This window comes from Helicoverpa armigera, chromosome 5 (assembly GCF_030705265.1).
Source record: "Helicoverpa armigera isolate CAAS_96S chromosome 5, ASM3070526v1, whole genome shotgun sequence".
In the NCBI taxonomy this organism is placed as follows: Eukaryota; Metazoa; Arthropoda; class Insecta; order Lepidoptera; family Noctuidae; genus Helicoverpa; species Helicoverpa armigera.
The window spans coordinates 4,507,179-4,519,597 of record NC_087124.1 but is presented as its reverse complement, the minus strand read 5'-3'; the positions used below and the strand labels follow the sequence as shown (position 1 = coordinate 4,519,597).

Below are 12,419 nucleotides of genomic sequence, written 5' to 3'. Positions count from 1 at the left end.
TATAAAATATCGTTAGCAACCGTGCGGTAGATGCGTTCACAAATAAAAAGCATCAGATGACTACTGATACGCTGGGGCCCGATTCTCCTAATTTTACTTAAGCGACCTTCGATTGACGTTCGACTGCGATCCAATCCCGACTCGCTTACGATTGAAACGTATGTGGCATTCCGCAATTTTTTCTTTAAAATAAACGTTTTTATCCTTTTCTGTCATTCAATAATGATCATTTTGTCTGCAAATGATTTACGATTGCAATATGATTGTAGAGCAAACTCCCGTAGACCAAAATCACCAAAATAGCAGACCAATCTCAAACCAATCGAATCTCGTTGGAATACGATTGGTCTTATATAAGTAGCAGAATGCCCGATATGGTTAAACTGCTATTGCGATTCGATTTTGACATTATTAACTTAGGAGAATCGGGGCGTACGAACGGACCCTAATGATGGCTCCACACGTTGGCCCCATTATCGGCCCCAACGCTATTCGTGCAACGTGTGGATCAAGAAAATGGCATTGGCCCCAACGTTAGGGCGAGTGTTGGTAGTTGGCCGTCTTGTGTCGGAATTTGAATTTTCATCAAAGGAATCTGCGCGATATAAATGTGCACTCATCACTATAAACGCGCTCAGAGCAGTGTCGATTTCTGTATCGGACATCTTCACATTGGCCCTGACGGGACAGAACTAGTTTATTGGCCAACGTGTTGTACGCCTCACCAAAACGTTGTAACGAGCGTTGGTACCAACGTGTGAGCTGGCCTAAAACACATCTTCGCTTTGGGTGAATCTGGGCGTCAATCTGAAGCAGTGTCGCTTCATCTTTATACACCCTCAGCCGTTATGATGATAATGATATTTTCCTCATTCATCTTGGTGTGCATGATCACTATTCACTAGTTATAGATATATCGAAAGGTGACCTTTCCCTGGATGGTAAGATAAAACACTATTGCCGTCATAATAACTATTATTATAAATGGGCATGATTTTTTGGTTTATCATGAACTTTCTACTAAAACAAGCAAATGTGTAATGTCAAATAACTTTTATTTTAGTTAAACAAAGAAATGTATATATAATATTATATATATTTATTGAATAAAATTATATCTTATAAACAGATATGACGCCTCGTCCATCGCGAGAATCAGCCACCAAATTCCCATCATAGCCGAAATATGGCAAACTATATAATAAAACGTAAATGCAGACGGCCCAATTGTTTCCAAAACATTTATTTTCATAATAAAAGAACACGTGAATAACGTTCTACAACAAAATGTTAACCTAGCTGCAGTGCCTTTAGGCCCGATACAGTCTCTACTTCCATACAAGCTCTCAATGTGTCACCAACATTTTCCATTATGAAAAAGGCGAGGTATAAACGCAAAAGTGATAAAGTAAAACTTTATACGAACAAATAACTATCATTATAAAAATATTATTTAATCCACGAAGGAGAAACAATAAGTGTCGGTACATGATAAAACATGTAAGGCTGAATATAATAATGCGTATACGCCTAACATTTCTTTTATAATAACTTCAATAATCTTTTAAATATTTTCTCATCATAAAAAATTGGACCATCCCCATTATAGTTGCTTACAAAATACCGACATTAAGAAAAACAACTACATATAAAGACAATGAATATGCTCAAAGAGGTACTAACACTTTTATGGCTCAAGCATGAAGTAACTTCAAAAATTAGTATAAAAATATATCACAGCAATTTAAGTTAGCCCAACTGATATTTTGCTGAGTGAGATCGAAGAAAAATAATCCTCGAAAGGAAAGAACAACTCGTTAAATACAGTTTACAATATTATAATTTATCTGATATCAGTCATTTCATAAAACTGGGTTTAAACTCGTCTAAATGACAAAGATATATTTTCAATTACAACATACAACTTTTATACACATAGTAATAGTTGGATTGGAGGCGGTCAATGGTTAGTGATGCGCGAGAAATGGGCGTGATGAGGAGAGCGTGACTGCAACGGAGAGCGCAGGTGCCGAGTGCCGAGTCGCGGGCCCGTCCGCACTAGGTGGACAGCGCCACTTGCAGCGCCTCCTTGTGCTCGCTGCTCAGCTGCATCAGCACAGCGTTGAACAGCTCTGCGTTTGTCTGCGACCAGTTATTGTTTCGTTACAAAACATTCTTTTACAGTCGTTACTCTTTAGACTTTAAATAGTTTTTATTGCTTACCTGTATTTGCCTGACGAGAGCCACCATCTGCGCAAAGACTGGGTTATCAGAGGGCACGGCGTCCCTGAGGAATGCCTCTGCGAGTGTGGCGATGACGTGCTTGGGCGCGTCGGGGGACGCCAGCGCCGCGTGCCCGCTCGCAGCCAGTTCACACAGCAGTGAGTATACATGTGGAGCTTCTTCTGTGTCTTCTGTCACTGGCAACCATGTCAGCCTAAAAACGTAAATACATTTTATATACAATGTCAATCCTAGAATATCTTTAAACTATAACAGAGTTATATTTGGCAAAGTAAAAGTTAATATGGAAAATAAAATTCATCACACTGAAGCATGTTATTTTAAAGTATTTTTTTGTGTTAACTCCTTTAAGAAAAGAATATAAGTTCCAGCTTTTTAGGTAATTTAGTGAATGATACTCACCAATGCCTAATAATTTCATCCCTGTCGATCTGCGAGTGGTTATACTTGATGATCTTGGCGACGGCGGAGATGGCGTTCTCTGTGGCGTTGAGGTTCTCGAGGGCGCGGGAGGCGGGGTCGGCCACGAGCGCGGCCAGCAGCGGCACGGCGCGGGCCGCGGCCGCCGCGAACACGGCGCCGCCGAACTGCGCCAGCACGCCGCAGCCGTACGCCGCCGCCTGCCGCACCTCCGCCTCCGGCTCGCGCAGCCCGTTCAGCATCGGCTCCAGGAATATGTCTTGGTACTTCACGCACGCGGGTCCTGTCACCAAATGTTATAATCTTTACTCTAGGTTTACAGATTTATATTTGAAGTCCAAAAAAACGCTTCGTGGTAGAATGTAGGGAACCCCGTACAAGAACGGTACAGTAAAAATTACTGTTTGCCACTCACCTCCAAATTCGATAACATCATCGAAAATGCAGATAGCCCACTGGCGGTCGGAGTAGGGGCGGCCGGGGGCGAGCAGCTGCACGAGGTGCGGCAGCAGGCTGTCGAGGTGCGGGAAGAAGCTCTCCCGGTAGGCCGACATCAGCGCGTGCAACACGTCTGCCACGCGGGACAGGCCGTATACATCCTCGTTATCTTCGTCTGCTAGCTGCTCTTCTACAACCTGGATAAAATACATCCATACTATATTATAAAGCTGAAGAGTTTGTTTGAACGCGCTAATCTCAGGAACTACTGGTCCGATTTAAAAAATTTCTTTCAGTTTTAGATAGCCCATTTATCGAGGAAGGCTATAGGCTACTTTTTATCCCGGTACGGGAAGTAGTTCCCACGGGATGTGGGTGAAACCGCTGGCAGAAGCTAGTAGTAAGATAATTGTCAAGAAAACTAAATTCGTGTGAAAGTGTGTTAATACAAAAACGAGTGCACATTTGGAACACAAAGATACAATGGTACATTGGAGACACAACCATAAGTATTATTTGTTCTATGTTATAAACAAAATCAATTTCAGTGAGGCTCACCTCATCGTAATCTTCGTCAGAGCGCTTTTGGCGGCGCTCAGTGGCACGTTCGAAATGTTCTGTCAGTAGTTTGTTGAGGATGCGCAGGACCTCTGCCATCATCTCGTCGGGAAGACATCCACCGCCCAACAGCTCGATACACTACAATCATAATGGAGATTATTTTCTGAACCTTTTCTCTACTAATATTAATCAGTACTACGGAGGAAGGAAAGATGAGCGGAGATGTCATAAGGCAAGTAAGTCAGGGGCCTTTTAGTACACCGAGTAACGTAAGTTATGACTTTTCCGTTAGTCATTTTGTTCACCATGATCAGTGCTGAGTTAACCTACCTTAGCGAGTACGAGTTTAACATACCTTAGCGAGACTGTTGAGCAGTTCGACCTGCACCTCCTGCTCGGGCTCGGAGTCGATGGCCTTGAGCAGCTCAGGCAGGATGTAGGCCCACATGCCCTGTATGTACTGCGGGCCGCGGATGCGGGCACACTCCAGCAGGTAGGGCAGCGACTCGGCCGCCGCCGTGCGCACGTTGTCGTGGAAGTAGAACTTCAACATCGGCACCATTAGCTTGACTACGTCTTCGGCGTACTCGGCGAACTCTTCCTTCAGCTCGCGGGCGTAGCACACCAGCATGTCGCAGGCAGATGCCTTGTCTTCCAGACCTGACAATTCGTTTTGAAGTTATTTCATTTGTTACAACAATAGAACAAATTAAACAGCTAATGCTATTACATAATTATAAAGACCTGTTTGTTTGCTTGTAAAAGCTATAAAACTATTGATTAGAAAAACTTTCACTGTTGGGAAGCAAGATTATTCCTGAGTAACACAGGCTATATTTTATTTGGTTACAAGTTCCTCAAAGACGCGAAAAACCCGCTAGTAGTTCGTACTAAAAATGCTGTCTTTTCACGAAGTTACACTTGACCCATATTTAAAATACAATATATTACCGGCAGTCTTGATGCCAAAGTTCTGTTGTTCGCCGAGCGTAACGAAGTGCCAGTCGAGGTCGCCCTCGATGGTCTCCAGATCATCGTTATCAAGCAGCGCCACCTCGGGCTTCATGGCGGCTGTTCGCATCACTGGCTCCATTACCATCGGCAAATACTGAGCGAATTTCTTGCCTGGAACACAACAAATTGAAGTTGTTACATTGAAATAAAGACTTATAAAATCAGAACACCAAAGTTGCTATACTTATAATCTATTTATTCAAGTGTAACTTACCCATAATTCTGCAAATACGCGACCACGCGGAAATAAGGTAAGATGTTTGCGGGTCGTCAGCGGGAAGCTGCTCGCCTTCCGTGTGAGTCTTCAGCAGCAAGTCCATTACTTCAGAGGCATCTGATGTGAACTTCTCTTCACCTACAGCCAAACCTGTGGAGCATGATAACCATTTGCTACAAGTATTGTTTGATTGATCCTATATTAGTTACTAGCTTCCGCCAGCGGCTTCGCACGCGTGGTGTGTTGATAAAAAGTAGCCTATGTGTTAATCCAGGGTATCACCTATCTACATACCAAATTTCAATCAAATCGGTCCAGCCGTTTTTGCGTGATTGAATAACAAACATACATCCATACATTCTCACAAACTTTCACATTTATAATATAAGTAGGAAAGTAGGAATGAAAGTAGGAATATAAGTAGGAAATAGGATATAAGTAGGATTCTGTTTCAAATACTAATGAAATTGAATTTACTACATATTCATTTATATCTTACCAATAAGACTGACGCACTCAATGGTCTTGCCGCGAAGCATTTTAAGCTCGTCGGTTGTAGCATTAGCAATGATGTACTTGAGGCAAGGCATCAACCTGTCGTAGTAGATCACAAAGTCCTTCTCGACGGTGTCGGCCACGGACGCGATCGTCGTCACTATTTGTTCCAGCACCAGTTTCGTGCCGCGTTCCACCAACTACATCATAAAAGTTAATTATTATTCTTTTATTTACAACATAATAGTAAAAATGACATTATTGCTTGACATATTATTATTAAATGTATGTGAACTGAGATCCATATCTCTCTACAGAGGGAGAAACGGAGCAAATGCCACATTTAATCTGCCAATGCTATGGAAGTGATTTAACCATTGAATGAGTTATACCACTAACGAACATTGGGTACAAGAAATCAAAGCAAACTTGATATCTACCTCCTTGAATTTGGTGGTCAAGATCAATTCCAACTTGCTCATCAAAGGATCCAGATACTGAGTCAGGATTGGTTTAGGACAATCTTCACTGAAGTTTACTAAAGCAGCAGCCGCGTGAGCCTGAAATAAGAATAAGGCGTATTAACCTTGCATTAAGCATATACGGTCATAGTATTCTAGCTATAAGGTTGTTTTATGACCCGACATTATGTAGGATGTACATTTCTCTGTTCTATTGTCTTATATCTTCCTCCTACACAAAATCGGTCACCGATTTTCGGGCTTGGGAAGCCAGCCTTAATTAAAGGGTTATGTTACCTGCACGCGGGGGTTAGCATTGTCATCGAGCACCATCAGGAGGCCGGGCACCACCTTGTCATGGAACTTCTTCTCGAACACGGGAGCGAAGTCGGTGGACATCTGACCCACGGCATTGCATGCAGCGTAACGTACGCGGGGATGCTACCAGAAACAGGGAAACACATATTAGAAGACAGAAATACAGATTAAAAAAATAAATTGAAAATTTTGTCCCTGCAGCTGGCTACGAGCTTTCGTATGCATCCTTAACAGCTTTTTCATAATAGAGGCCTAATATTATTCATACTAGTCATGCAACATCATATGGGAATACGAGATCATGATGTAATTGTCTGTGAACTGAGATCCGTGACTTTCTATCAAATAGAGAGAAATGGAGCAATTGTCACATTTAATCTGCCAATGCTATGGAAGTGATCTAACCTTTGTAATGGTTATACCACTAACGAACATTGGGTTACCAAACACAATGGACAGTTGAAACGCTTATTTACAAATATGAGACCTGTGACATCATGTAACAATAAATGAACAATAGCGCGTCAAAATGCGGGTGAGCGGGGGACGAGGAACGTTACTGTTTTCGCCTTTATATGCGATCTTTGGACTCGAACATTTTTTATAATACCAAAAATCGTTGAAAGATGACTCAAAGAGCCCGAACACCTCGTTAGTTCACTCGTAATTGATCGTTTTGGTCATGACCACCCTAAAAAATTAACCTAGAAGGCTTAATTAGTACTTACAGGGTCAGTAAGATAATTGAGGACAGCAGAGACAACTTGGTCAAGCATCTGTTCCATCTGCTTGTGGCAGCCCTCGCCAGCTGAAGACACAGCCATGAGAGCGGCGTGACGGCGGCGCCAGTCTTCATGGTGCAACATCTCCGGCACCTGGCCGACGATCAGACCCAGCATGGTCTTACCACCCAAGCCGCAGCACATACGGTCCAAAGCTGATTCAGCAGCTACGTAATTTCTGTAAAAAATATATACCTTGTAAGATTAAAACTATTCATATTACAATTTTTTACCATTTGTAAAGGTTATTTTGAACCTTGAAATGTAATCAAGGGACTGACACCCAAGTGTATAAGGAACACCGAGTGCTAATTATCTTGTTGTTTTCTCTAGTAAAATTCTTTACAGCTGCATCATTAGACAGAGCCATGTTCAGAGAATTTTACAATATCCTATTGTGATGTCATAATTAGATAATGCTGAAAAATATTTTTCTTTGTTATGTCATGGTTTGATTGATGACAATACTGACTGTTCGTTATCATCCTCGGCGGCGTCATCTTGCATGGACCAGTCGGGTTCGTCATCGAGCTCGCACATCATCTCGAGCACGAGGGGCGTGAGCATGCTGACGCCGTTGGGCACCTGCTTGCGCACCATGGCGGGCGCGGTCTCGCACAGCGTCACCATCGCCTCCAGGGCCAATTGACGCCAGTTATCCTCTGCGTCAGTGTCGCCTACCACCTAATGTATAAAAAAAATTACAACTTTAACTATCAACTTACCAAGTCCCTCATCTATTGGTGAAACAAAACACTGCGCAACAATGTTTGCTAAACATCGTTTTGATATTATGCGCTTGTCAGTTACGCATTGTTATGAAAGAATGTAATCAAGGGACTGACACTCAATTGTATAAGGAACAAAGAGTGCTAATTATCTTGTTAATTGCTCTAGTAAGATCTATTATGGCTGTATCATTGAATATAGCCATTTATAAATGAATCTTACAGTGTATTTTTATAGTAAACATTATAATCGTTTATAGTAATTCCTTCCTAAACAATGAATATTAATCAATGTAAAATATTGTTATGAATAAAGAAGTTACATACATTATTAATATTAATTCATTTCTATTTCATTACAATAAGTCTACGAGATATCACGCGATTCAAGGGCAAATTATGTGCGTCATAATCGAAAATGGCAAAAAAAAAATATTAAGGCTCGTCCCACATAAACTCGGCGCGACTCGGCGATATTTATGTCTGGTCCGAAATAAACGAACTTGAGTACCATTTTACAGAAAACTGTTTCATGTTTACCAGCCGCGCCTTAATGAAACTTCCTTCTCTCGCTATTACCTGTAGTGGATTTAAATAGATTTTTTACTAACCTTAATGCACACTTGGAAGATGGGCTCGAGTTGCGGACGCAAGAATTTTGGAGCAGATTCAGCCAGTTCAATGAGAACTTTAAGAGCAGAATCATCATCACTTTTCTCAATTGATTGTACAACAACCTGAAAAAAATATTCTTTATAAACTACTACCTCTCTAGTTCAAACTTTGGTGAAATTTGTAGTAAGTAAATGTCTTGAGAAGTACTATCAAACTCCATTCTATTGAGAATGGTGTTAGCGAAATTCCAAATTTAATATTGCACATACTGGCAGTACCACACTTTAAAATAAAATGGCTACGTAAATGATGTGCGGGAGCCGAACTCCAATTATTCCTAATGACTTTGTAACTTAGATTAGAACTACTATAAATTATGAATGGCGTTTCTGCGGCTTGCTGTTGAGATGCTTGTCGCATTTTTGTGTTATGCATAGATAGGCATGATTCAAAAACTTTTTTACTGTTCTTCAACGTCTGCGCCGATTTTAGATGCGATTGTTTTGAATAACAGCGATAACAAAAGTAATAAAAATGTTTTTTTTTTTTACAGTAGACACGACTGAATGACAGTCGTCAATACAAACGCTAACCATAAGTTTTGATTTTGAACCACCATACATATTTAGCAAGTTGAATCAACGCTTTTGAATGAATTATATAGTTATTTTATCTGAAAAAAATACGATAAAACGAAGTTTCTATCTCAAATACGTAAGTATATACGTCTATCAAAGTTCCACCGGTATCAATACAATAGAGTGATAAAAATCAACTATCAAGCACAGTCAGTCTAAAAATAGAGCCAATTGTGATCATTCAATGTCGAATTCATGGCGCTTTGAATACACAAGTGGCCAATTACAATTGCGTGCCGTAAACTTATGATTTTCCAATTATTTTTCATTACTTACATATTTTCATTTCAGCAACTGTTTCGAAAATATTTTCATAAAGCTTGTTTAGCCAGTAATTCTTCAATTAATAGTGAACTTGCAGTAAAATAGTCTTACGTTTATCGTGTCTTATGCGTAGTGACGCTAAACGCTCATCATCTTATTAAAAACAATAACAAACTTTTTGAGCAATGACCAACCTGCATCAATGGAAGCAGTAAATCACTGAAATGTTTGTGTATGGCAGGCTCTTTGTCGTGAAGCAGAATGAAAGCGCCTACGGCCTTCACGGCCTGAACTCGGAGAGCCTCCGATGTGGATTGGAGAGCGGTCAGCAACATGCGCTTGATAACAACCAGGTTCTCATTCTGACGGTGCCCAAACACACCAGGCACTGACCTGTATTACAAACATTTCAAATCTAGACTAGTACAAAACTAAATAAACTCTATTTCAAATATCTACAAAACCATTTTATTTAAAACCTAACGTTATAAATTACTTGGCATTAAGCCAACTGTGCATTAATAAAACAAAGAAGTACACTATTATAAAAGTGGTTTAAAATAAATTGACATCCCAAACATTTATTGAGTAGGTACATATTAGACAAAGATAAATGAATACTTACGTGAACATTCTAATACCAGCCTCTTGGATGTTGGGGTCCTGGGCACCAGCGCAGTTGAACATGAACTGAAGGAATTCTGGCCATTGGTTAACACCATCATCGTCTATGTGGTTTCTAGCCAATTCTGATACAACGTCGCAGATCTAAAGGGACAAATGTATAGCATGTTAAAGGTTGCACCTAAAAAGTAATTTTAAAATTGAAATTAAAGTAAATGTCTTAAGAAGTACTATCAAACTCCAGTCTATTGAGAATGGTGTTAGCGAATTTCTAAATTTAATATTGCACATTCTGGCAGCAACACACTTTACGGTAAAATGGCTACGTAAATGATGTGCATAAATTAAAACTATGCTCTGTATGTATCTAAACTTTTTTCTTTTTAATCAATATCACAAAATCGGCAAATAATGACATCAATAAAATGATTATGTGCATGTAAATAATGGTACAAAGTTTAAAGTGCACTGATAAACTAATTTATACTAATATGCAAGTAATTAAAGAGTTCCCTGATGAGCTTTTTGAAATTTTTATTGGTAACATTATAAAATTATAGATAACACAAATATGAAATAATACAAAAATCGCCTATCATTGTTCTTCTACAATTCTACATCAATGATAAAATAAATTGTACTACAAAAAAACATTTCTCTAACAAATTATCCATTATTTATTTTATTAATCTCTCTAATTCTAATGTATGACACAAAACAAACTTTAAAGAAAAGATCAAACAAATTGTAAATGATGATTTTTTTATGGCTTCAAGCTTCATTGTAGGCAGTTGGAATGCGGATGAGTCATCACCCAGTTTATACTATACTTAGGATGGAATGAAATTAGATTAAGAGTACCCACTGATTCAGTGCATGACTCAATACACCAATTAACAGTTATACAACTGATAATTCTGGGGAAATTACTGATTATTTTTATGAGGTCTACCTTGTGTGCATAATTATCATAAGTAAAGATATCTGAAGAACTAAATCTATATTTAAGATATGAGCAGCTTAATGTTGATAAAAAGATTCCTCATATTTTTTCTCACAAAAGAAAATTCATTTATACTTTTCTAGCATCTGATCTTGACCTAAAAAGCTGTTACAAGAGGTTGTGAAGTCTTTAGAGACTATCAGTCCGCAGTTTATATGTCAAGTGTTAGACTCAAAGGCAAGAGTGCTAAGTCACTGTTTTGAGAATGCCAACTTTTTTTGAGTATTTCATAGATGAAGATAATATCTCTGCCTGTCATTTATTTGAAAATACATATGTTTATTTTGTAATCAATTTGAACAAAAATGGATTAATTCCCATAAAACTAATAATAATGTTTTTAGGAGCACTTACCTTGCGCCGCAGTTGCTGGCTCACTTCCATTTGCAGTGTGAGAAGTAGCTGCTCCCTGAGTACTGTCTGCTGCTCAAATGGCAGCTTCGGGAAGAACTCAAAGAACTCTGCGCTGAGCAGTCTACGGAGCAGCACAGCGGCTGTTTGCCGTCCTTCTTCACCAACATCTGCATTTTGGATTGCGCCCACCAAGTGTACCACTTTTGTTTCAGTTGGAATATTATTGTATGCTTCCTGTTTGATGAGAATATAGATATTACGAAAATGTTATACAACTTATTTTCTGGAATTTCAAAGTAACTAGGAGTTAAGTTTTTTTCAAGGATTTATTTAATTAAAAAATACATGATAAATAGGTTAATAAAAACCATGAGATTTTTTTTAAGTAATTTGTTTTGCTTCATAAACATTACAATTGCATTTAGGTACAAAACAATGTTGTGTAATAATTGTTTTTTAAAGATTTTAATAATTACTTGTTAAGTTGAGAAACAGTTTAGTGCACAATATAAAATTTAATTTCTAGTTTTGTGAACAAGTTACTCAGCAGTAAAATGATGATAACACAATTGTTAAATGGATTAACTGCTTTTTAATTTGAACGAGTATATATAACAGTTAAAGGTAGGTACTATAAAAGGAAGTTCCTGTCTTAGTTCTCTTATCTCATGAAAATGTCAGTGCAGTAAAAACATGATGAAAAAGGCGCAAAAAATCTTTTCGTTTATTGCACCACATGTACGACTGAATTGAACGTTACCCCGGCCACAACCGCAACAATAGAGTCGGTTAAAAGCGGTTCCCTTATACGTAAACATTTAAGGATTTATTTAAACTACTTGCTTGGATTGTGCGTATTTCAATTTTTCATTAATGTTGACAGTAATTTATGCACTATCAGAACTTGTAAATCATTGTTTTAGAAGTAACATCAAAAAATCCTCCATGACCACGTTTTGACACGAGGCTGGCAGAAAACGTTCACAATAAAGGCCGGTCAATTTGTAAGTTTTTTCGCAATTATAGTAGTAAAACATGAAAAACAACAAGTACTTACTTCTGCTTGGGATCTGATGTCGTTATCGGTTGATAATAAAGTATTTAGTAACTGGTAAAATTGCGCCTGATCTCCTGCCATGTTGAACCTCTTCGAAAAGGCCCAATTTTTTTTCATAAACTTTTATCTGGCTGGTCACTTCACTTCGCGCAATCGGGTTGCCAGTATTTTTATTGCCATTTTAGT

The 12,419-nt window shown here is 38.9% G+C and overlaps 1 protein-coding gene across 1 annotated transcript; it reads right to left on the bottom strand.

Annotated features, from left to right (window-relative positions):
* Positions 1-1,822: 1,822 nt before the first annotated feature.
* Karybeta3 (Karyopherin beta 3) lies at positions 1,823-12,394 on the bottom strand. Its single transcript, XM_049842215.2, has 18 exons — positions 12,234-12,394; positions 11,177-11,410; positions 9,821-9,963; positions 9,390-9,588; positions 8,290-8,415; positions 7,423-7,634; positions 6,897-7,128; positions 6,148-6,291; positions 5,830-5,949; positions 5,394-5,589; positions 4,892-5,044; positions 4,615-4,788; positions 4,019-4,323; positions 3,661-3,801; positions 3,080-3,299; positions 2,647-2,947; positions 2,224-2,437; positions 1,823-2,142 (listed from the first exon to the last, which is right to left on the bottom strand). The coding sequence occupies exons 1-18, from the start codon at positions 12,348-12,350 to the stop codon at positions 2,059-2,061; spliced, it is 3,315 nt and encodes a 1,104-aa protein (XP_049698172.1). The 5' UTR covers positions 12,351-12,394; the 3' UTR covers positions 1,823-2,058.
* Between the last annotated feature and the right edge of the window lie 25 nt (positions 12,395-12,419).